This window comes from Pseudochaenichthys georgianus, chromosome 1 (assembly GCF_902827115.2).
Source record: "Pseudochaenichthys georgianus chromosome 1, fPseGeo1.2, whole genome shotgun sequence".
Taxonomy (NCBI): Eukaryota; Metazoa; Chordata; class Actinopteri; order Perciformes; family Channichthyidae; genus Pseudochaenichthys; species Pseudochaenichthys georgianus.
The window spans coordinates 13,669,633-13,695,833 of NC_047503.1; the positions used below are offsets into that span (position 1 = coordinate 13,669,633).

The window sequence follows — 26,201 nt, forward strand, 5'->3', positions numbered from 1 at the left end:
GGCCGATTTATTTCCGACATGGGCTAAATCAACCCTGTTTTGTTTTTTCCTGTTTGTCAATCGTAATCTTGGTTCCCTTTTTTAATCCACTTTTGCAAACACAGCAAATAGTTATTCTCAAAGCGGACTTGCGGCTCCAGAAGAAACAGCTGCAATGGGAAGGCAAGGCTTGGTATTTGTAAATAAATAATTTAAAGCCCCTTTTAGCCTGCCTCTCTGCTATCCACAGCTTCTGATTTAAAAGGAGAAATAATCGATTACCGATCCACAAACAATTGATAGTACCGGTAAACTCGCTATTATACCTTAAAGTTAATGAAAACAAAACATAATCGACACTTTTAAATATAGTTTCGTGTTATTTTGTTTTCGCTGAGCGTTTGGGAGAGGTATATGCTGAGAAACCACTACAGACGGTTTCGTTTTTCTTGTATCGATTGAACATGCCTGGTGAAATCCTACTTGAGCGTTGACGGTCTGTCACATTTCACGCTGACTCCAAGCGAACACAGGGCGCATACACACATATTCGCATGCACTCACATGCTGGGCTCACCATATTATCGACAGATCCGAGGCAGGAGTACAGTACGAGGAGAGCACATACAAGGTAAGTCGTTGTAAAAAACGATTCAGGGCAAAGAAAATTGGACCGGGTTTCAGCGGTATACTCAGAGGCGGGGTCATTCGTTAAGATCGTGTTAATTTTAGCTCTGCTTCTTTCTTTGTAATTTTAGGTTGACCACTTTTTACATTTTCTCTGTGCGCTTGGCTGTTTGCCCCTTTTTAAGTTGGAAAACCTTTACCGGTTCACACTCAGTCAACAAAATAAGTTATTTTAAAAAGCGTTCTTGTTTTGTTTCTATAAACCAAGCAATTTAAAGGGATTCGAGGCGTGGGAGGCTAGCTACGGGCTTTATCTATGTGTCGGTCGGCGGAGGAGGAGGGGTTCATTTGGATTGCCAAGCTAGTGAACGACCTTACACAGACTGGCTAAACAAGTTTAAATGGTGGTTAAAGTGGACAAAGTTGACTTAAACTCAGTTCGGGGATTCATACGGCTCTCAGAAAGCGTCCGGGTGTGCTAACGCGGTTGTTCTCGGTTAGAATAGGCGTGATAATGCGTTTACCAAAATAAGCTATGCGCACTACCTTAGCATGCATTAGCTTGCCGTGAGCTAGCGATCCATGGCCATACGCTCTCCTCGGTTGTTATGAACTAAACGTTGCCGGTATACCAGAGCAGACTTGTCGTTACTTTCAATAGGAATAGCTATATCTTACATCTAATTCACCAACCACTTCCCATACTTTGTTAAGGTAAAGAAAACGCGAGAATATGGGAGATATTTGAATAGGTTATCGTTAGTGGTTGAACCAGTTTGGGGAATCACGCTGTGTTTAGTCGCGTTACTTAGACAAACTTGGGGGAAGTAGCTAGTCAAAACAGAAATGCTTGACTAAAAAAAAGTATTTGGGGGGTGAACATTCAGTGTTTGTGTACACGGTGATATAGCTCAGTTTAGCCACTCTCCAACTTTGTATTTTCAAACAGTGACTTCTTCAGTGAGAGGAACCGAGAGGAAAAACGCAGACAGAGAAGCAGAGGAAACCCCCCGTAAGGAAATGCCAATCGCAGCCGCTGGACAGCCAACGACTCTTGAGCCCAGAGTTTGCCCCCGGCTGCCCTCCACCCCGGAGCCTGTCCCTAAAGGGGCTGATTTATTCGACGAAGCGGGGGTGGCGGAGTCGGCGGAGCGAACAGAGTACGGGGGCGCGGAGGGGGGCAGAGGACTCGGGGGCTACAGCTACAGCCACAGCGGCGCGAGGGGCTTTGTACAGCCCGGATCCACCAACGGCTCTCCGCCGCAGTCCCCAGCCGCGTCCTCCTCTTTTCTCTTCCACCCGCTTCACCCCCACCAAATGGCCATGGAGCCACCAAGGACTCGATCGCGTTCTCGTTCCGGATATTACCAGCAGTATGGCGGTGGGAACGGCAATGGAATAACCGGCAGCGGAGTCATGGGATCTAACCACCACCAGCACCAGCAGCAACTACATCCACAGCAGCACGGTGCCGGTTGCGCACCACTTGGAGCTCACAGCAACCACCCGGAGAACCAGCCAAGAGCCCCAGGAAGCAACGCCTCTCCCGGCATTCAGAGGCTTTCTTCGGTTCCCGGAGCGCACCGCATCCCGGCGGAAGGTAAATGTCCCCACTTGTCATTGTCACTGAATGTGTGTGCTAGACCAACCAAGATTGGTTGTTGAATCACACGTTTTATTTGACTTTATTAGGCTTTTAAATAAGTGATTGAAGTCAAGGTGTTTAATATGTTTTCAAAGGCAATATGAGAGACGGGGAGGGGGCTGTCCTGGGGTTGGCATGACACAAGTGCCTGTGCATGTGTGAACACATTTGTTGTATTCTAATTAGACGGGGTGTTTTATGTGCCTGCCAGAGAGCTGCAGTGTGGATGTGGTTCACGCAGCTCGCACATACAGTAGGTAAAGGAACAACAGCAGTCTGTGGTGTGGGGACTGGGCTCGCCTGGAGCTTATTGAACTGCTGTGAATAGTTAGTCAACCCCAGACTCTTTCTTAAGGCACAGTGGCATGTCTACTTTAAGTCTACTACACAAATATTGATGTAGCTAGGTAACAAGCCTTTCCGTGTGAACTGTCTAATCTTTGTCAAAGCTAGGCATAGATTCAAAAAGGACTGCTTGATAACCAAGGAGACATATTTGTGGCCTGTACATTTGGGAAGGAAACAAGACTTGCATTTCTGCTGACACCTTTGTTTATTATTTGACATAGTCTTGTATATCAAACTCAAACTAAAATCATAGTACTTCAAATCATAGATAGGGTTTTTTTTCTGTCTTGGTAAGCCATACTTTGATATTTATGCCCCAGTGCCAAGCAAAACTTAGTGAGGGTGTGCATGGGTGGAGAATACGCGAGGGCACTCACAGTGAATGCAGTGCAGTAAGCCACGTATAGAAACAGCACAGCTAGAGTTTCACATTCAGCGGGGCTATGGGAAAGCTTTTATTTCAGCACAACTAACAGGCTTCTCAGGTTAGGAGAATGCTCGGCTGGTATTTGTGTCCTGCTGTGCTTTGGGGAATATTTTTTTTGAAAGTGGTAATTTATTTATGAAAGACATTTGAAAAGAACACAAAAAGACATTTTTTTTACATTTATTCACGTGCAAATCATGACACCAGTTTAGTTTGTAGTGTACATTGTAAAGGCTTTATCAAAGGCATCGTTTGAGAGGAATGTCTTACAGTTGCTTTCCTAAAACTGTCCACTAAATGATTATGCATGCATGTTGGAATAACTTGTATTGACTAAGAACCCAGACATTCCTCTCACGATGTAGCTTCGTCACTACAGCTGTTTTTATTTTCTTGTATATAATTCAAATGCTAGATTCGCTAATGCAATTTGTATAAACACAAAACAATACTCCTCAAGTCTGTGTCTGTACTGACATAAATGTCTACATTTGTTTACATAAGAGACTCAGCAACTGAGTATTGGGACTGGAATTACCTGTCTGTGAGAGTAAGAAGAAAAACAGCTGAACACACATCAACAAACAAAGGCCTCTTTTGCACTGCCAGCCAATAGGTAGTCTAGCCATTTGTGTGTTGTATGTCTCGCTTTAGGTTGGCTGGGCTTGAAGGAAATGTTGCTAAAAGGGAGACAAACTGAAACAAATGATTTTTCCAAAAATTATTTAAAAAAGAAATACAAATCCGCCTGCATCACCATGGACGGGGAGTCATCAGCAGACGTGTTCCCGGTCTGCTGTGACCTACGACCCGTACTTTGTCATAGAAACCTTGGCTATGACATGTAGGATAGCACAAATCAATGGATAGAATGACTGTATTGTATTTCCATCCAAATGGATTTCGATCTAGAGGGGTGAGGCAGCGGCTCGAGATTCTACAGCACTCGCACATTATCTCGATTAATTTCAATTAGACCTTAAAAGGCACTGCGCACAAAGGAATAATAATAATAACATGGAAATAATGTAATGTCTATGTGTGCATACATTTATATTTCAATCGAAGTGTAGCAAACGTATATAAGCTAATTTGGTAGCTTAGAAGCACTTCAAATGTAAAGCTTTAATTTGTAATACAAAAACAGATGAATGTGGTTTTTTTGAGTGCTATTTACATTGTTAATGAACCTAGCCAGAGGAAACCTCGGGTTTAAATTATATTTGAATATTCTTTTGCACGAGTGAAGCAGCTGGCCAGCCGGACCTTTCCCCGACGCTACACACCTTTTATTCGACCCTCTCCCATTTCCAGAGTGGCTTCTGCTTGGTGGGAGGGAGAAGAAGAGATACTTAGTCCATTCTTCCTGTGCTAGTCACCTGCGTTGGGCATGAAAGCTAATGATATCTTGGACTCTTCAACCCCCCCCTCCCTCGCAATCTCTAGTAGTCTATTCTAAATCTTCTGGCCTCTTTTGTGCCTTGTTGTTTCATGCTTGCTTTATACAGTTTGGAGCGATCCCATTTCCCCCCCCCTATAGTCTTTGACATTCTATCTCATGTGCTGTTCACACGGCTTCGCTTACCATTTTAGGAAGTTAACATGGAAGTAAAAGGACTCCTGAGAGGCCGCGTCTGCAAAATGTAGACTCGAGGTGCAAAAGTGAAGCATAGCAGAAGTACTTAAGCTTAAGTTCCAACCAAACTCTTAAAACTGCTGCCAAATTGGTCTGACTGCGTAAAAAACATCCTCTGTAGCTGATATCCTATCCTGACTCTGACCGGCCTCTGTCACAGCCTGGCCTCTCTTTTAGACATTCATCTCTCCCTCCCCTTTAGTTCAGTCAACCCTTTCTGTACCCCTCCGGTCCATTTTCTCTGGCCTCCTCCCTCCCATTTGCCTAATGGAGGGATGGTTTTAATGGATTGCCCAAAGCAGCAGAGGGCCAGACACTCCTGCCACTCTACCTTTAGCCCTCCACTCCTATCATCTCCGTTCTTGTGTCTCGAGCTGAAGTGGAAACGTGTTTTTGTTACTTTCCTTTGTCTTGTCGCCTGGGCAACCTCTTTTCGGCTTGTAGGGAAACTCATTCACTTGGTTCGACCGAGTAGCAGGGGTTCCCCGCTACTCCGTCACTCCAAATAACTAACAAAGCAGTCACTTTGGTCAGCAAGAGAAGATCTCGGGGGTGGAGGACAGTGACCTCAAATCAGCATTACACTCAATGGATTGGCTTTTTTTGGGATGCACCAATCTGACATTTGTAGCTCTGATCTGGTTTTGTAAAACAAGTGGGAAAGAAGAAGCCAAATGTCACTACTTATGTTGCTTTAGGGAGAATACGTTGAACAAATGAAATGGAAGCAGAGAGACTCCTTCAAAAGAGTGAATGTGTTGGATTTTCCTGTTATAAGAGTTATCATTTGGAGACATTGCAGTGCCTGACATTCAGGAAGGTCAGGTGCAAGGAGAGGACGAGGAAGGAGGAAAGGGAGAGATGATTAGAGGAGGAATACAGAAAGGAGGATGTGAACAAGCTCATGGAAAAGGGCTGACTGTTGAAGGGACATAGGAGCATTATTGTAAGCATGGCTCAGAGAGACGGCCTCAGTTTAAGTGTGCAACCTTGGAGGAGGTGTGGATACTGTGCCTGGAAGGATGAAAATGATTGGCTACGAGCAGATGGAGGCCTGGTCGAAGGGGAGGTCAGTGGTTGGAGCCAAGAGTTGCTATTAGTCAAAGTATGGTGGAATCCATTAATGTGGATCTGCTGATGTCACTGGAATCATCCAACTGTGAATGTCTTGCTAGTGTCGTTCGGTTGTGATAAGGGTGCAAGACAATGGTTGTAAAATGGAAATGTGGTGGATTCTAAAAAGAACTTGGTTACCTCTTTCTAAGTTGTTGTTCCGACTAGTCGTACTCGTTACCATTAACTAAAGGCGGGAACTCATTTTTAGATTATTCTGTCGACACACGAAGGCAGCACAGATGCACTGTCACTTGTTAGATGCTTTTATCCAAAGCGACTTCCAAACATTCAGCACTGTGGCCAATCCCCACAGGAGCAATTTGAGGTGAAGTGTCTTGCCCAGGGACACAACGACGTGCTGACTGCAGTGGGACTCGAACTTGCTATCCCCTGATTCCAAGTCCAGCACACTACCTACTGAGCCACAGCCACTCAGATTTAGATTCTGGCTTCTTTTTTGGCCCGTTCTACTTCCTTCCCTTAAGTTTTTTAAGAGTTAGGCCAGTCGTTTTTTTTTCGTAATCGTTGTCCTGCTGACAGACAGAATATTAGAGATAACACATTCACTGTTTCTTTCTTCTTGCATTTTAATCTCCAGCGTAATTTGCAGTTCTGTGTCTCAACTCTTTGTTTGCGTCTTCTTGTCATTTCAACATGTCTGTCTCCTTCCCCATTTCCACCGCTTGTTGTCCTCTTCCTGCCTTTTGTTGTAACAGTCATGCAAAGTGAGTTGGCACGGCACATGAAGTGAATACCCCACTGCAAGTGTGTAGATTGAGGTATTGGGTCAGTTTTGTCGTCCAATGTTGTCCTTATTATTGTAATCGAAATAAATCGTAACCTTTTTTTTGTCATTATTGGCCTGATGCAGCCAGTATCTGTATCGCTTATTCAACTCATTTTGAAGAATACCTAAGGAAAGAATGTTCTCAAAATCCTAATACAGACATCATCATTTTAAGGGAGATGTTTTTCACATATGTACTGGCATCCATTGTGCGGTTATCCATTGTGCGTTAGTTTCCCCAAAGACACAGAAAAGCGCATTTCTTCACAGAAGCTCCTCCTCATAGTTTCACTGAGTTGATGGCCGACTTGTGATGATGGCGCTGATATTTATGATCGTAGAAAATAAGTGAGACTCTGCCTTTCTGTCCCATTACTTCCTTTAGGCCGATAACACTCCCTCTCAGCTGGCATCTGTCCTCACTGGGGAATAAGAAGGGAGGGGGGGGGGGGACAGAAGGATGAGTGAGAGAGTAAGAAGTATGTGTACTTTAATGTACCTCTTCTGACTGTGTGTGTAGACAGGCCTTGTTTAGTTGCCGCCTGGGTGGGCTGGAAGGAGGAACAGGAGTGTCAGAAATGTATACATAGGGAAGGAAGTCACCGTAGTAACATGTATAAACAGTTTTCCTTTTGGACACATTAACAGAATTGAAAGTAGGGATATGTCATTGGTAGCAATACTCCAATCGACTAACACTTTGTATTGGCGTTGAAATTGTATGTTTATTGAGAACTAGATAACATGCTATAGGCTACTTTCCAAATCGTTTTTCTAAATCAATACGTAGGGCTGCTCAATTAATCGTATTTTTTAATCGCAATTACGATTTTGGCTTGCAACGATTATGAAAACATCGAAATAAAACGATTTTTTTTTTTTTTATTGGTTTTTCAGTTGAATTATACTTAAAGTTCAGCGTATTCAACTGTTAAAAACATACTGTTCCATTTTTTTCCAATAAATGGATGTTTTCAAAGTAATTGGATAATCGTTTTTAATAATCGTGATATCAATTATTGACCCAAATAATCGAGATTATGATTTTTGCCATAATCGAGCAGCCCTAAATCAAAGTATGATTTATTTATTTTTTTGATGATGTATCAGTGTTGTATATGCCTGCCAAAGTGTTACGGCCCGTCTACACTACAGGCATCAAACAATCTTGAAGCTGGGCGTGTCTGAGGCTTGGCGATTTCTCGAGCCCAACAACCAATCAGGAATCTCCCGCCCGCCCCCGGCATACAAAGCAATAGCAATGTTAAAACGAAGTAAACTGGATATAAAATCCCCAAACAGGCGAAAACCTACCAGTTCCATCCACTGTCTCTGCCACCTCCCTCCATGCCTCGCTCCTCCGGTTTGTATCCCGGTAGATGAACAGAGACTGATCATACAGCACCGGGTGATTCACTACCGCTCCATTTTTTTTAATATGAGGAAATGACCTGCGTAGTCTCTCCCAGCATACACGCGGTTTGATTGGCTAGCGCTTGTACTGTCAGATTTGCATACGCGGGATTTGATTGGCTGATGCCAAGCATCGAGCCTCAAAAGTTAAACATTGTTCAACTTGTGATGCCGATAGATGCTCGTGATGTTTGCAAAGCCATACCATGCTCCCCACAATGCAGTTCGGCGAAGATTCAAAATCAACTACGTCACCCCATTCAAGTGAATGGGGCGAAGCGTTGAAAGCATTTTTCGATGCCTGTAGTGTAGACGGGGCGTTAGGATTAGCAAGTGTCTCGCTGCACCACTTCTCAGTTCTATGACCAAAATTGTAACGACAGGATATCAGCACTGATACTGCCACTATGAGTCTTTATGTTGCACACATCCGGTCTTTAGAGGTCCACTGCAGTGTGCGAAAAAGTACACGTCCCACCGTCCGGGACGTGTTATTTACAATATCGGACAAGTAGATCTTTCAATTGACTTGTCCGGCGGACAAGTGACGTTTTTCGGCCTGATAGACAAATTATTGATACATTCAGTTTACAAATGGCAGAACTCATTCGCAAATTGTAAGTGTCCGCCATTGTTCGTTTAGAAGTGTTAGTTTCGGTTCTGCTTGTCGATTCCTAAGGAAATGTATCTCGCCGTTTTCTGTACAGTTAGACGGGGGCGGAGCGGGGTGGGAAGTGTAGCACAGTGGCCGGGTTGGGAAGCAAAACTCGGTTCCGAGTAGGAACAAATAACAATTACCCGGTACCGGGATTAATAAGAGTTGTGAGGACAGGAGGCGAGGCCGAGCCCCGCGGACCGCAGCTCTCTCTCTATGCTCCGTATCAGCTGATCGCTGCAAGGTGCAGCTCAGCGTCTCTCTCTCTCTTTCTACACACAGCGGATCCGCTTCCCGTTTAACAGCCTCATCTTTAGCCGCGTTCACACTGCGGTACTTTTCCCACAAAGGTTCATGCGAACTTAGTTCATGCGAACTCTTTAGTTCGCATGAACTAAGTACAGATCGCGTTCACACCAGAAAAAGTCCCTGGGGGAGGATTAGGCAAATGAAGCCGCTGACGTCACTTCTTCTTCTTCTGCTTTGGGTTTACTGGCAGGCCGCAAACCACTTCACGGCGTATACTGCCGCCCAAAGTCCCCGGAGTTGGGGAAGGCTTCAGTAGAAGCTGCTGGAGTCCCAGCAGCTTCTACTGAAGCCTTCCGAGTAAATCGCCAGAACGCCGACACCTCCTCATCTCCACCGCTCCCATGTTTTATTTTGTGTTACCATAAGTTAGTCTCTCTGCGTTTCTGCGCTGGGCTAATGCTAATAATGCTAATGCGAGGATAATAAAATGGCGGCTTCACAAAACTTGTGGGGAGTGTTACGGGGCGTGGTTTGCAATCCGCCCAGCCAATCAGACATATAGCTCTTTTCTCAAAAAAAGAGCCGCTCGAAAGTCCCTGCTCTCTAGCAGGGACTTTCGAGGGGATTAAAAGGTTCGCATGAACTACTTTTAGTACCGGCTCTTTTTGGTGTGAACGCGATCATGAACTAAGTTCGCATGAACCTTTGTGGGAAAAGTACCGCAGTGTGAACGCGGCTATTGTCAAACTTTCTTATGTTCTTTCTCTAACACGTAATGAAGGTTATTAAGCGTTTTAACTCCTGTGTTGTTAATATTGACCGCCATTTCCTTATGAAGCAGCCTCCCTGTCTGTGTCCTCGCGCTGTCCTCACATCGCCGGACCCCCAGACTCGGAGGAGCACAGGGATGTCAGTATTGTTTATGAAGCAGGGTATAGAAAGTACATTATTGAAATGAAAATACTATTTATTTACTTTTACAAGCAGTGAGCAGCTGCAGCATGTGTATTGCAGGACATGTGTAAGCGTCTTTGCGTTGTAGAAAAGTGCTAGGCCTATAGGCTATACATCTAATGTGTCATTATTATTATTATTAGGTTATGTCCTATGTGTTGGACATGTGTGGTTGGACTCTGCAGGTTGCAGTGTAACATCAGAGGAGACTGGGCCAATTGTACATTCTCAAACTGCACCACTTAGAACTAACTAAACAATGCAGAGATTATTTTTATTGTATTCAATAACCGTAAGAAATTCAACAGTATGAAGTGATTTGTAAATAGGAATACAGATTTGACTTAATGTTTTCAGAAATATATTTTTCTCCCAGTTTGTCATGGGACTTATTTTGACCTTCTCAAAGAACCGGAACCGAGAACCAAAAATAACCGGAATCGAAAAGCAGAACCGGAATCGTTAAAATCCAAACGATACCCAACCCTATGTGTGATGCAGTAAAATCTTACCGCTCACTTACGTTAGCGGTGTCGTAAAAACCGTGGGAAAATGTAAAATACGATGACGAAGAAGAAGATTCCAGTGGCCCCAATTTTTGTCCATTCTGGACAAGTGAAAAATGTATTCGGACAAGTACATTGCCAAACTCATTTGTCCATGGACAAGTACTCTCTAAAAACTTGTTCTCACGCTGCCCTGTATCTAAGAATATTCAGCTGTTTTACATTTCCAAAGATAAACTGCTGCATTTTGTTCAAGTGAAGTAAAGGTCACGAACTGAACATGTTCTTTTGGCGTTCCATAAGGCTTTGAGAAACACAAAGTCAAAGACTCCCAGGTCGGGTTGAAGCGACGTCATTAAAACAAGCCTAAGATAAACATATCAATTGATCATTGGCAAGTACATCTGCAATGATTGTTGGAATAAAATAACTAGTGGTTTGACAGACATTTCTGCCAACTATTTTCTTAATCGAGTTATCATTCAAATGACACTTTCCATGTCTTGAATATTGAGAATTCTTGCTTTTCTACATTTGACAACATAATCGTGTCATTTCTTTGGGTTAGAAAACAAAACAATTAAAGATGTCACTTGGATGCTTTCGATGGCCATGTTCTGCTATTTGACTAACCAATGTATCTAAAAAACAATCGGCAGATGAATCAATGGTAATGCAAATAAGTAATGGTTACGTGCAACTTTCTCGGGAAGAGATGCAAAGAAAGGGTTTCTGGGTATCTTTAACTCTCAGCCTCTCAACTGCATATCCTGTGTTTGTGCAGTGCTGTGTGATTCATCCAGCTATGATTGGTTGTTCAAGGAAGCAGAAGGTATTGCATTTATTTGCCAATTTTATGTACTTCAAAAACTGGTTTTCTGTTCAGTGCATTCTTATTTTCAAAGCTGCCCATGTGCATTTTAACTCCACGATCAAGTATTTAGCGTGTACCCGCGCATTTTCCGCGGGATGTGTTGGCAGTTTTTAGACTTGAGAGGAGCAGTTACGGAACAGAGAGGAAGGTAATAAGAACACTAAAGAAGAATTAGTCCTGTTTCTGCACGTACACATTCACGGTGTGAAGCCGTGCTAGCCAGGTAATGGCTGGGCAGACGCTACACCCTGCCTATTTTAAGCCCGTGCGCCAGCTTGTTACTCAACTCTGCTTTAGCGATAGGGTGTGAAGTGTGCTGTGACATGTGTTCAGGAGGCGGGGTGATATGAGAGGTGCGTGTGTTACACATACGAGTATGCCTGGCTAAAATTACTTCTTTTTTTATGTAAACTGGCACACGTTCCACAGCGTTCTGTCCAATTCCCCCTATTTGTTCCTCATGATTTGTTAAGTGGGCCTGTCACTTATCTATCATCTTATCTATCCACACAGCTTTTACTCCACCCACTTCCGCCTGTGTTTTTCTGCTTTGACACAAGAAGGGAAGTTTTATAGGAGATTGCGACAGACCGAGGGCGATGGGAGATCATGGGCGGAGATGGTGCGATAGGGATAGCAGGGCAATGTGGATGCTGCCAGATATACGGGGGAAGAGGGAGACAGGCCGGCAGATAGGGAAATAGATCGGTGGCAGGGAGGGGTGGTGATGGAGAGTGTGAGGAGGAGGATGTGTGAGGGAGGGTGTAGGGGGTAGAAAGAGAGAAAGAGAGATTGAGGGAGGGAGAGGTGGAGGAAATGGATAGAAATAGCTGATGCACTCTGAGGCTTACAGAAAATCAATAGCAGTCAAGAGGGGAAGCCACAACCCCCACCCTCACTCCCTCGCCTTCTCTCCCCCCTCCACTCGCCTTCCTTGTGTTTTTTCTCATCTCCACTCTTTATCTTTTCCCATCTCCCTTGCCTCCTCACTGCTCTCACCCTTTTATGTGCATTTCCATCCTCTTCTTCTTGTCCCCCCACATTCTCTTCCCCTGTCGTTTCTCTCCTTCACACCCCCCTCCCCCCTCCCCCCTGCATCCTCACCTCCCATCACGGTTGTGCTCCTGGTCTTTCAGAGACATCCTCTTTTCTTCTACAGGCTACTGCTTTGCGTCAGAAGGATTGTGTATTGTGGTGGACTTGCACGACTATGTGAGGATAGAAATGTTTATCGCACATTTCTGTCTTTCTTCTTCTGTTATTGTCGTTCATTTAGCAGATTATGGGAAGTGTTCTTCGCGTAGAATTACTCTCGAACCGTCCGGTTAAAAGGATTCCTTCTCACATCACACCTCTCTTTATAAAGGACACCATCTCTTTTGAACTACGTTTTGCTTTTCACTCTTGTGGTCGCAGTAGTCTTCTTAAAGCACGTACACAACGTCTAGCAATGTGTTCTTCTCCAACATGCGTAGGGAAGTCATACCATTTCACTATAAAGGGTAGGAGTCTTCAAATAGTTACTGTACATGAAACTTGTCCATAACAAACATATGAGGCTTATGATAGTTAAATTAATAATGTACATTTTGGATATACATGTATATCGATTATATACACGATTTGACTACTTAACTTCTGCGACATAGTGACATCACTCTCTCACGTCTATTGGCCAGCGCTCCAACACATTGAACATGATTGACTAAGGGGCGGGACATCTTTAAGCCGTTTATCAATCGCAACTGAGTCGGCCAGCTAACCAATCAGAGCAGACTGGGCTCTGGTTTCAGACAGAGGGTGAAAAGAGGTGCTAGGGTCCCATTTAGTCCCCGCTATCTACCTTGATGAGATAGTTTGTGATGTATGTTTAGGGTCGGTAAAAGGGTTATAGTATTTAGGAAAATTGCCTATATCTTTTTTTTTTAATGGCCTGGATGTCATGAGAGGGAATGACTGTGTTCACACATTAAAATCCATACCGTCATCCTACTATTCCACTTTCCTCAAGGCCCTAAAGTGTTGAAACTAAACTGCGAGTGTGCAGTCTGTTCGTCCAACAGCGGACATGATGTCATCCGCACATTTTGAAAGCTGTGCTGCAGCCTCGATAGAGTAACTCCGACTGAATGACTCGTCTCTGACTCATTTACCCAACTCTGACAATGTGCAAGTGGGACCATATTCAGGGAGGAAGCTGGATGTTTGCCTATTGTGACCGGTGAATGGGTGTTTTACAGAAGAGCGGCGAGTCCCATGAATGCCTCACCAGCACTCCGTCTCAAACCATCTCATATCATATATATATAGCCTTTTAGTCGGTTTTCACTATACTAATGTAAGCTTTACTTAACTCAGCCTTTTCAATTCCATTTACTTTGCCTTGCTCTAGGGATTGGAGAGGAATTTGCTCATGGTTCAGTTGTGAAAACCTCACTGTGCCTGCCTCTTCTTTCTCTTTCTTTCTCCCCCATCTCTTCTTTGTTGTCAATCACATTTTCTTCAAAGAGGGAGGCCGTGAGCGGGAAAAATCCCACCACTCCTTTCCCTTCTGCTTCAGCTTGCTTCATCTCTAATGTTAAGGTAGCCTTATCTGGAGTGCCCTTGGGATCGCTTACCCTTGGTGTGTACACCGCTGCCTCCATCTGTGGTGGGGACGTCCCCGGCTAAAGGGGAGAACAAAAAGCTAGCATAGAAAAGACAATAAAAAGATGAAAGGATTGTGGAAAAACAAAAGAGTAAAAGTCTTGGCGGTATCATCCTAAAGCTCCTCTAATCCAGGATTACTGTTTGTTCTGTGTGTGCGCCTCTGACACCATATGTGTTTCTTCTGAGCACTACACATGGTCAGCATCCCTCCGCACAAACATGTTGTCATTGTGTTTTTGCCGCTGTGTATTAAATCCACGAGAACAATAAACAACAAAAGGATTAAACGTACTGTATGTAGATACACGAGTCTCCCCAGTGCTTGGGTATAAATGGTGCTATCTATTTCAACAATAGGTTTTAACAACATGTTTTTGTATTCTGTATTTCAAATGATACACGTTGATGGAACCGCTCAGGCCAGTCAACAGAATTCACACAGAACAGGACCAGACATTGTATGCTTGGTTATACAAATTGGGGAATGTTTAGAAAAAGGGACTTTATATGTTGCCCTGTTCTTAAGCCAGATACACACGGGTTGAGGCCCGAATCGAAACATCTCTGACATTTAGAAAAAAACCATTGAGAGGTTTGCCAGTGTGGTTGGCAATATTGTATCAGTGTGGCAGATTAGTGATGCATCCTATATTTTCTGTAAGTATTGATCTCATAAGGCATTCCAACTAGTGAATAGTGTATTTTTAAATAAAATATCTTAAAGGGTTCCGTTTTTATTCTATTTTGGGTTTTCCCTTTCTTGTCTTGTATAGGTTAAGGTGCATGTCAATGGTTTGGATGGTACTTGATAGGCTACTGAGCGGGACATTTCTAAGTGTTTGACCAATCAGAGCAGACTGGGCTCTGGTTTCAGACGGAGGGTGAAAAGAGGTGCTGCAGCATAGGCAGTATGAGAAAAAGAAAGAGCTTTTTGAACATTAAAATGTGTAAATATGTCACAGAATTTGATCCCAAGCTAAAATTCTCCATGGGAATAATGAATGAATTCAAGTAACATAATATAATAAACGCCAGACTTAACAGATTGTAGCCATATTGTTGTCTCCCTGTGTGACCTTGTGTTGTATTCTGCTTCCCCCTCTGTAGGAGCCTCTGGAGGGTCCTACCACTGCCATCCAGATCATGCATATGGAGACGAGAGTGATAAGGTAAGCACCTTCGACGTAATATGAATGGTTTTTAAGCCAGATTTAGATCATGTTGTGTCATGTCTAAATGTTATGATATCTTCTCTAAGCCGATGCTGTGTGAAGGAATGAAACGCACTGAAGCGGACTAGTTTGTAAAGTGTACTGTGTTTCGAATGAGTGTGCACACGTTCTAATGCAGAGTGCGATGTGTGTCATGTTCACCAGTGAACCTGGACTTGTCAAAAAGAGTAGGAGGCTGAATACATTCAGTAAACATGGCTTTTAGTTTTGGTGACGCCATCTTACTTTACAGTTATAAAGTAAAGGTAGAACTTATATTTTGGGATATTATTCTAATGATTTATTTTCAAATAAATTGATAAAATAAGGCATTTAGGCTTAAAATCTCAATGAAAAGCTGAGACGGTGCGTCTGTTTTTCAGTGGAATTGTAGCTATTCTGGCGCCGAGAATGACTGGCTGATGTTGTTCAGTAAGTCCACGCTCTTTGGTTTCTTCTGTGTGCTTTTACCTTCTTGAAAAACTCAAACGCAGCATCGATTGCACATCTGAACTCTGTTTATACGTTATACATTATACAAGTGTGCCTCCCCCAAAGGGTGGAGAAATGTAAAGTTTGTTTGTTGACACAAATTCTCCATGTGAAATTGTGCTCTCAATGCTACGCCACACAACAGCTTGTATTTCTTGATTGTTAATGAAATTGTAGGAGCTGACTATGCTAGCAGCATTGCCTTGTCAATGATGGCAGTTTTCACAAAAAGGGTCGTGTTGTTAATATAATTCTAATTGAAACCAAAGTGTTCGTCAGTAAACGAGTCACGGTCACAAGTCAAGGCCCTGGGTTGAAAGGCAGGCAGATGAAGCAGCAACCGGGTGACGAGGGGAGGCAGGATGCTGAGGAAGGTGTTGCAGAAAGCTTGGAGGAAGAGGGAGGATGGGAGGGAGGGGGTATTGCTAATGATTTCACCTCCAGCTGTGGGACTGGGTTGGAGTGAGGGAAGGGAAAGGAGGGAGGGAAGGAAAAGGAGGGAGGAACAGTGGCAGAGGAAACAAAATGGGCTTTGAAATGTTGTTGATGGAAAGAACAGAAGTGGGGGTGGGGCGGAGTGTTTGAGTGGAAGCAAATATGAATGAATCTGTAAAGAAGCAAATGACCATTTTTGCGCTGTCTTCACATTCACGCTGCAATTTTCTGAATGCGAGCAAAAAGAGACCCCGGCTCACGGTCTCCTGCGAGTGTTTGCATGCACTCCGAGGGCCTGCTCTGTGTTCTGGTTCTCAGCACTGACAGCGAAGCCACAACAGCTGCTGGCCAGTTACTGCGAGGAGTGTGTACATGCACATCCCAAATGTGGACATGGCGCACTAGGACACGGCAGGGTGTGTCTGTACTCAGTGTGTGTGTGTGTGTGTGTTGTGGACCTAGTCAAAGGAATTGTGTGTGTGGTCTCCTCACTGGGCACTGCAGAATGTGCTGTAATGGAGTACAATGTTTCTGGGCAGTACCCTGAGTCACTGTGTGTTTGTTGTGTGTGTGTTTTGAACCTGGAAGAGTTGGCATATTTTTTTTCTAGCATTAGTGAAAATGTGGTTGGACCAGACGTGGGTGTGTATGTTCACAACAAGCACTGTGTTGGAACATAAAGCATATTGCTTGAGCACACACACACACACACACACACACACACACACACCTTTGTCTGACACCGCCCCCCCCTCCTAACGCGGGTAGACAAGCCCATCAAACTTTCATACTAATGGCCGATAGTCTGCATGTGTTAGGACAGAGTGTGTGTTTGTTTCTGTGTGTCCCGTCGAATAACTTTTTGTCTTGGGGTCTCGGACAGGACATGCGGAGGAAAAAGGGGGGAGGGAAGAAGAGGGGTTCATCTTATCTGATGGAAGGAAAGGGGGGGATGGGTGGGGTGGGTGTGTGTGAGGAGGGAATATGTCAGGCTCGGGGTGGAGGAGGCTGGCTTAGATATGAAAATGGGCACAGTCGATGTCCCAAGGGTGTCGGGGTCGGGGCTGGTGCAGAGGTTGTGGGGTGTAGGGTCGTAGGAGAAGGGGGGTGTTGTCTAGAGGAACAGAGAGGTTTGGGGGTGGGGGCATGTCGCTGGTACCCTCCAGCCTGTGTAGACACGGGCATAGATCGTGTGCCTGCCATTCATTTCACTTTTTATCAGAACATGAATTATAGATCTATTTATTATACTCGTATCTGAATATTTGTTTCATTTACCTAAATAAACATGGATGCAAAATCCATTCCGGTTTCAATACATGGGGATGATGATTAGGATCTTCTCCCGTTCACTGTGCGATACTAAAGGCAAACGATGGTGTGTATTTGTGTAATGTGCACACACGGGCAACAATTATTTATGCCAACTTGCACAAATTACCTATTTTTACCTAAAAGGTTTTGACTGCTTCTCTATTTGAATTCAAGTATTTAGTTTTTTAACAAATCACTTAATAATGCTCACTTTGACTTTGTAGTATTACTGTCCATCAGTATCAAGGTCATTTTATAGAAAGACGTGTATTTAAAAATAGATTTAGGATGTTATCGTTCTCTTCCACATCATAAAACTGATTCATACATCAAATGACCCCCCCTCCCCACCCCAATAAATACTTTTGGAAACATATTCCTAACAGTTTAAGGGCAGTTTAAACATTAAGCTCAATATAGGGGTGTTTGACACTCGTCGTGACCCAAGATATGTTCCGTTATTCAGGCTCTGGTGGCTCCACCAAGCTTCTTCCATCTTTTGAAACTTCCCTTTTTCTTCCATTGTCCGTCCTTCTTTCCTGGCCTCTCATCATGCAGTCATCTGCTCCGGTCTTAATGAAGTCATTGTTGTTGTTTGTCTTTCCCATCAGCTGCTCAAGCTCAGGTCACATCCAGGGCTCGTGAGCGATACAGCCGTTAGTCGACAGTGTTGTTTTGCCAACAGTCGAAACACATTGAGTTTAGCCGCCTCCTCAGAAGCTTCACAAAGTGTTGTTCTTTATGGGCTGGAGAACTCCGCGGCAGCTGCCCATATGTAAACGTGACGTCGTGCATGTCTGCGGGCGTTTCCATAACGGTGCATTTCTACAGCCCGCGCTCCAGCTGTTTCCTGTTAGCTATCACACTGCTCTCGCGTGGGTGTGATCAGGGATGGATAGAAAGTGATGGTGACTATGAAGGTGTGTGTCTTTGTGGTGCCCCTTAAAGAACAGGAGTGTTCTTCAGAGCACAGCTTCGGTTCAGCAGAATGACTAACAACTGACACATGAGTGGCAAACGTGTGTGTGCTTGCCTCACAGAGGGCCAAGTGTGAGAGTCACTGCTGCGAAGAGAAGTGACTCAGAGTTCATGATAACTCTTTAGTCAGTCTAAACCTGGGTGACTGCATGTTCAGCTATTTCACTTGGTGTGTGCGGGTCCGTGTGTCACTGCCTTTGTTTTGTCTCCAAGACAAAGTATTTGCTGAGGGAGTGTTCTGCATGACTCTCACATGGGCCTGTGAGTGCTTGTCTAGCATTTCCTCACTCCGAGAGGAAGTGACTCTGTACCCTGAAGGCCTCCGAGTGCTGCTGGTGTAATATGCTCTCTTTCACACAGACGCTCACTGTGGAGCATACAGGAAATGCCATGAGTCACAAAGGAACTTAACGTCCATGCAGCAGTATAGATTGTAGGCCTGCGCAGCATAGTGAAATTGATTAGATTCGAGTGCTATGGGTCACTAACCACAACACTCATCCCACTTTCTTTCCTCCTCCCTCCTTCTGCAGAGCGAGGAAAGCCCCAGTCCAAAGCGCCAGAGGCTGTCCAGTCAGACTGTCCTGGAACAGCTAACCTCAGCCGTCCCCCCACCATCCACCCCGTCTCCCCCTATCCGCCCCTGGGAGTCAGGACCCTCAAGTCGGAGACAGCCTCACCCCCACGCGCACTACCACCAAGAGAGATACCTCACCCCCGCTCGGCTCAGACGCAGGTGAGTCCTCTTGTTGACGTACGGCTCCACTCTCAAGTTACGCCCACTTCCAATAAAGTTCAAATGTGTACGCACTTCACTTATGGTGTTGTATCTGGTACAAGACATAAGCAGTGAATGCAATAGCTGAGCAATTTCTACGTCAAAACTGTTGATATACATGTATGTGTTAATGTCTACCAGTTGCAAGCGAAAGAAACATAGAAAAAGAAAACATAGACAGAAAACTACAAACTAAACATACCATTCTGTCTTTAAGACGCTAATAAAACAAACTACTCTTCTGTGTCAAACATCTGTCGCTGAATCTCTTCGATCTTTCTTTTAACGGAGATGAAAAGGCCAGACGCTGCATCATGCTCCAGAGCCCCGCTCCGCCATCTTGATGTATAGTGTTCAACCGAACACGTACAACGCGTATGTCTAGGATACACAATGTTAAGGCCCTTTTGTACTCTTTGGGCATGTCCCCTGTCCTGTAGTGTTAGATAGGGTTTCTTTCTATGCATGTAAATGGTCTGCAAAGGCTAACATCCCAAAGTTTCTCTCAACACACTCCCCTCCTGGACATTAAAGCATGTAAACATGTCACAGTAGGGGCACAAAATACAAATATGAACCTGAAAATGTAACTGTCCCTCTCTCCCCCCCTCTAGCCCGCCAGCTAGGCGTCAGCGCGGACGTCTCTCCAGACCCACCCGTCACCTGCCTCCCCCACCACCACTCCACCCTCGCCTGTCGCCATCCGAGCACCAGGATGAGAACTACCACCACCACCCCCCCACACACCAGACGTACACGACACACACGCCTAGCGTCTACAGTCAGCCTCCCACAGCCGGGGGCGGGGCCGTGGGCCTGGAGGAGCCCCGAGCTTTCCACCCTCCCACCCTACCACGACTACTGCACCCTGCTGCCCACCATCATCACCCTTACCACCACCAGCACCACCAGCAGCAGCAGCAGCAGCACCAGCACCATCACGCAGTCCAGCAGCAGCAAGGAGCCATGGTCATGGACCTCCATGAACAGGTCAGTCTTAGATGGGATTTATTTAGTTTTTATGCTTTATTTATACAGATAATTTTAATGCAATGGAAATATCAGTTTAAAAATAAAATTAACGTCAAGTTATTCCAGTATGTCTTATCGCCATTTTGGAGTTCAACCATACTTTTGAGACCATCAGCATAATATTTCGAATGGTTATTATTTTAGCCGATATAATCGTGAGTATAACCGCTGTAAGAAATCGTGTGTGTGTGTGTGTGTGTGTGTGTGTGTGTGTGTCTGCATATTAACTGGTGTGTTCCCTCCCCAGCTGCAGCAGGCCAGTGTCCCGGTCTCCTACACGGTGACCCCCGTCCCCCCGCACAGTCTGGCAGCGCCCCTGTGTAGCGGCCAGCACCTTCCCCCTACCTGCTCCTCTCAACAAGTCCCCGCCTGCAGCGTGGTCTTCAGCACTGGACAACACTACCACCCGGTGAGAGCAACAGTCTGTAGGAGTGTGTGGGCTTGTTTGTTCCTAAGAAGGGAAACTCTGTGCTTTGCAGTCTCTCATAGTGTAACCACGGAAAAAGCAAAATGCTCAAAAGCAAAGTGGGTTAAAAGTAAAAAGACCTGCAGAATATTTCCTGTTTAAAGGTTGCTTGTTAATATTCCAGGTCTTGGCTGCCACCTTATGGTGACATATGGAATTACAGCCACATTGGAAAACATGCATTGAATGTTTCTCTTATGTCTTTTTCTTCTTACCTTTGTTTCTCAGATGCTACAGGCGTGTTCAATGCAACATTTGCCGATGCCCTATGCCTTCCCCTCGCTGCTGTCCGGTGACCCCCAGTTCCTGCTTCCCCACCCCCCCCACCTCGCTCACCACCCGCCCCACCTCCCCACACCCGCACAGTTCCTGCCTTTCCAGACGCAGCAGCCACGATCGGTACGTTAATGATGGGTTTTTATAATAGTTTACTTTCATTGATTTTCGCAGTGTTCTGTGCTAAATATGAGCGCTTTGGCATGCATACAGGGAGCCATTATGCAGTTACTGTAACACCCAGAAATGATAGTATCATATTTTTAAATCTGCTGTACTGAATATGTTTGAATACCCTACAAAACTACTCGCAAACCAAGGTTAAGCTATTTGTATATAATTAATTAGGTTTTATTTAATTGTAGTTTTAGTTTTTTATTTATAAAGTTTAACAATAGTTTAAGATTGTTTTTTTGAGAGCCAGGTATTATGGCTCAAAAGTATTTAGCTATATAAAATGGCTGTAATGAAAAAAAAATTCTGAATTGGGAGTCCTCCTTTTTTACCACAGAAGAAGACGATAACCCCAGTTGATTAGGCTGACCTGAATTTCTTTGTTAAATGACATTTGATCTAATCCGATTATTAAATCATGATTCTGTTATTTAAATCTTCAACACTAGGCTGCATGTGAAAAACAAAAAAGGGATAAATTGGGAGACTATTGTTGAACAGCGCCATCTCCTGGACTGTCAGGAGAGTTGATGCGGTCTACTTAATAAGCCCTTTTCTATTTCTATGTGATATATAACAGTCAAAAATCAATTCGAATCAATTTATGTACATGTTATAACTAATTTAAATCAGTTAAGTTCTTCTATCAGATAATATAGTGTTCATATTTTATTATTTCAGTTTGTTTGGCGCTGTTTTTGTTCCGTTTGTCACCATTAACACTGTGCTGTGTTGTTCCTCAGCCCTTACAGAGGATTGAAAACGAGGTTGAGCTTCTGGGAGAGCAGCTTTCAGTGGGCGGGGGCTTCAGCTACGCACACCATCACCACCACCACCATCATCACCAGCCCCCCCCCACCCTGCCCCCCTCCACACCGCTCCAGTTCCTCTCGCACCACGACCCCCTGGTGCAGGAGCTCTTCCCATCGGTGAGTGCATTAATAACCATGACCTCATTAGCCTTTGTTTTGGATCGTGATGTATGATTATGGTACAAAAAATATAAATATATATAGGGTAGGAGGAAAGCATTCTACAAAGACTGGCAAGTTTGAGAAAAGCATCATTTTAACATTTTATTTTTAAAGGTTAGAAATGAGCTTGAATTAAAATCTACTCCTTTCTTTTCTTATATTTCTGATGGTCCTTTTTTTTGGAAATTAAAATCAAAGTTAGAATGAATAGCTAGAAAAATTAACACGGCGACAATATACACGATTTGCTGTTGGTACAACGGCAATTCTAGTAAAAGAATTCAAACGTCTGGAAATGTTTGATTTTTGATGAAAATAAATCTAATTGATTGTCTTTATCCCACCTTTCACAGCCCTATCCACATTTTATGCCTCGTCGATTCACCAGCCGGCGTTACCGCTCCCAGCAGGCGGTGCCCCCGTCCCCCTACCACCCCAGCTTCCTGCCATACTTCCTGTAAGTCTTAACATTTCCTCCTGTTACTGTTAGAACTACAAAAGGGCATTTTCAGTACCCCTAAGATGCGTTACAAATGAAATGTTCCTAATTTTTGTGTCACCGTCTTCAACCACATCCAGGTCCATGCTCCCTGTGCCCCCCAATGTAGCCCCCACTATCAATCTGGAGCTGGACGTAGACGACGGAGAGGTGGAGAACTATGAGGTAAGACTTCAATCTCAATCTTTATTTATTTATATAGCACAACCTCAGTGGACCAAAGAGCTGTACAGGGAACACATGCAATATAGAATAACACAATAGGAGTAAAACGATCATTAAAAACAAGATAAAAAGCACAATAACTAGAAACAAAAGTTCAAACGGTCATGTTCAACTTCTATTAAACTTCCACATGTTTAGCCAATTATCATTTGCCTGTTTCCTTTGCAAACGTTGTGTTTCTGTGTGAAAACTCCAGGCGCTGCTGAACCTGGCGGAGCGTCTCGGGGAGGCAAAGCCCCGCGGTCTGACCAAAGCAGATATCGAACAGCTTCCATCGTACCGCTTCAACTCCAACAACCATCAGTCTGAGCAAACAATGTGAGTGCCTTCCTCCTTTTATCTGCATTGTAAGAACTGTGTTTGCTGTTGTTTATAAGTTTAGGGAGGTGTGACAGATGTTTTTCTAAATAGTTCCAACCTTGCTTTGTCTTCCAGGTGTGTGGTGTGCATGTGTGACTTCGAGTCTCGCCAGCTCCTCAGGGTCCTGCCCTGCAATCACGAGTTCCACGCCAAGTGTGTCGACAAGTGGCTTAAGGTGAGCAAAGACATTTAGGTGTTTGGATATCATTCCTTTATCAGTGTGTTTCTCCTTAAAGCCTACTTACTCCAGAAAGTGGTCCGGCGAATTCAGTTGGAAATTCCTTGCCACGGTTCATTCCAGATGTATTTGGACCATCAACTTCTGTCTCACACTGTCTGCAAACCAAACTTGTATTCAAATATATATAGACAGGGATTGTTTGTACGTTATTGGAATGTTGGAAACTATTGGTCAATGGTGCGAATCTAGTAGGTTTTCTTTGCATAAAGGTGTTGCTGTTTTTCAATAAAGGTGTGAGCAGGCTTTCAAATCTGCTGAGCGCCTCCTCTGAATTTGACAGCATCTGTTGTATATTCATTTTTGAGGTATATTAACCCTCATCTCCTTTTCTTTCTGGTCCCCTCCAGGCTAACCGAACCTGTCCTATCTGTCGAGCCGATGCCTCTGAGGTCCAGAGGGATTCTGAGTGACCTCATGGCAACACTCACAATCCCACACTCCCTTTTGGATGCACCAACCAATCAGTGAACTCTCATACACTTCCCCTCACACATTCTGCCACACACCTGGGGACCAGTGCTCCTTAGTCCTTGTTTCTCTATCACCAAAAACACTGAACAGTTATACTGACCTGGGATCAGCAAATCACTTTACCGCTGGACTTCCTTGGCCTTCTGTTTTTGGACTCTGACACCCTTACTCTGCCTTCTGCTCATGGTCACCCCTTTCTATGAATGGCCTTTGAAATTCACAAACAGTGGCATGGTCACATGGACATATATATATATATATATATGTATATGTGTATTTTTGTAATACTCAATATGAGCGTGAAAAGACAGAAAAAAGCACTCCCTTTTTAAGAGAGTTGTTCTAACAAAACATTAAGGGAGAATTGGCAGTCCAAAGAGTATGGCAATTTCATCTGGTTATAATTGAGCATTCACATTTCTACTAAGGGTATTAGAAAGACAGTTGAACAGCATCATTGAATCTTTAATTTCTGTATGTGCATTCCTCCGTGTGAAAGTACTCCGTTTGGGGTTAAACAAAGAAATTGCACACTGTGACAAAGCTACTTTGGAAGAGTGAGGCTTTATTAGCTCTGTGTGGAAGTGTGTTATTCTTCCTTTAATATTTATACAGTTCATCGACTTCCTAAATCCTGTAACTTCAGACCGGTTTATGGCTGAGATTCCCAAATCACACTTAAGGAAAACCTCCAGGAAGTCAACAATGCTTTTTTGTTCCGTTTTGTTCCCCTCATTATCATGAACCCCCTCCTCAACTCAAACCCAATCGCATGATGTCGGCACATTGTCCTGTCCCAAATAAGTAACAGCTGGTGGCTTTGGAAAGCACACTATGCTGACCTGAAGGAAACGGATCCAACATATCCACCATGTATGGAAGTCCTAAAAGGCCATGGTCCGCATTTTTCAGTACCCAAATGTCCCCATGGAAACCATTTAATTCCACTTTTTTCTCTCAAAAAATGTAATTATCTAAAAAAGAACCCTTGTTGTTTTCCTGAGACAAAGCCTATTATGTCAATTCATGAGAAAATGTTTTCTTGTGATCTTAAATTAGCTATTTTATTATGTCAAACATTTGATCTTTTTAAAAATCATTCAGGAAAACAACATTGTTATGTAGAGATAATGACATAAATAACTTGAGAAATCTGATCAATTGTCACTGGAAAACCGGGTAAATGGAATGTTTGAAGTATGGCGCTTGAGGGCTTCCGTAGATTTCCCTCCAGGCAGTTTCCTACAGAGCTGAATGCATAACCTTCCCCAAGACATCATACATGCTGAGTTGACTAGCTTTCTTACGGGACTGAGGCCTTTGAGAACATGTTTCTGTATCCGTCTGGGTACTCGAGCCGCTTTCTGTGAGTGTTGGTAGATATTAATACAATGTTTGAAGAGACTTATAAGGTCATAGCTTAATCTACTGTTTCACCAGACGGTGGTTGTGACACTTTAGCACTTTAATATGTAAGACCTACACGCTTTCTTCATTGTAAAGAAACCACTGATCAGTTTTTCCACAGCCCATGTGTGTTTGAGAAGAATTTGAATACATTCGGAACATTATTCTCTCGCATCCACAGCAACAATATGTCATACTGTAAGCCGAGGCAAGTTAAAACATTCACCTCACGCACAGAGCAGGATTTCTAATGTAACCGATTCTATCCCATTGCAACCGGCGTTTTCTTTCAAGATGGCAGCCTTACATATTTACATTCACACTCTTTCAATGGAGATGCCTTTTCTCCGTTTGCATCTCGTCTCTATCCAATGTGTCCACATCAGACCAATACATCCGTTCAGACCCCAGTTTAGTTTTTTTAATCAACATTCTCAGTGGAGAAGCAGTTGTTTGTGTATAAAGTTGTTATATCTGAGGTAATGGAGAGAAATTACATTTGATGTCTTTATTCTTTTTTTCTTCTTTTGGGTAAAAGGCCATATTTATGACTGTGCATCCATTAAGCATCCTGGGCTTGTTTTGTGTTGGACAGTTTTTTGTTTTGTTATGTTGCTTGGTACAATATCAATTACCTCAGTCCCACTATTTATGTATTTCCTGAAAATGGCGCAGGCAGTAGGATTAGTGCTCATCAATACATTTTGCTAATATTTTCCATGCAAGCTGTTGGGTTGTTTGAATATTTTGACTTTTAAACTTTATGAAGCTCTATCAAAATGGTGTCATAGTAGTTTCATTATGTATTATATTTGTAACTAAATGATTTGAAGGCCTGTTATGATGATAATGACATTTTTAACAAACATTTGTACATTTTGTATGAGAGTTATTACTAGTAATACTTTATTAAGTAGTGCAATGATTTTTTGTAATCCCTTATCCCATCTTTTGGATTTCAAAAGCTGGTTCAATAATAAATGTATAACTTCTTCTTCTATAA

At 43.6% G+C, this 26,201-nt stretch overlaps 1 protein-coding gene across 2 annotated transcripts; it reads left to right on the plus strand.

Annotated features, from left to right (window-relative positions):
- Positions 1–466: 466 nt before the first annotated feature.
- Positions 467–26,201, plus strand: LOC117450716 (E3 ubiquitin-protein ligase RNF38-like). 2 transcript variants are annotated; one of them, XM_034088674.2, is made up of 13 exons: positions 467–610; positions 1,556–2,206; positions 14,973–15,034; positions 18,829–19,031; positions 19,688–20,063; positions 20,353–20,514; positions 20,800–20,970; positions 21,765–21,950; positions 22,349–22,452; positions 22,575–22,659; positions 22,916–23,037; positions 23,155–23,254; positions 23,668–26,201. In XM_034088674.2, exons 1-13 carry the CDS (start codon positions 544–546, stop codon positions 23,728–23,730), a joined length of 2,352 nt encoding a protein of 783 aa, XP_033944565.1. In that variant the 5' UTR covers positions 467–543; the 3' UTR covers positions 23,731–26,201. The 2 variants fall into 2 exon arrangements, with proteins under 2 accessions (XP_033944565.1, XP_033944650.1); XM_034088759.2 differs by having other exon boundaries at positions 21,774–21,950.

Bases quoted from the DNA above. Each gene is read 5' to 3' on its own strand.
- LOC117450716 (XM_034088674.2), top strand. From the start codon at position 544: ATGCTGGGCTCACCATATTATCGACAGATCCGAGGCAGGAGTACAGTA. The intron at 611-1,555 runs GTAAGTCGTTGT...ATTTTCAAACAG, and splicing joins ACGAGGAGAGCACATACAAG to TGACTTCTTCAGTGAGAGGA. The intron at 23,038-23,154 runs GTGAGTGCCTTC...TTTGTCTTCCAG, and splicing joins CATCAGTCTGAGCAAACAAT to GTGTGTGGTGTGCATGTGTG.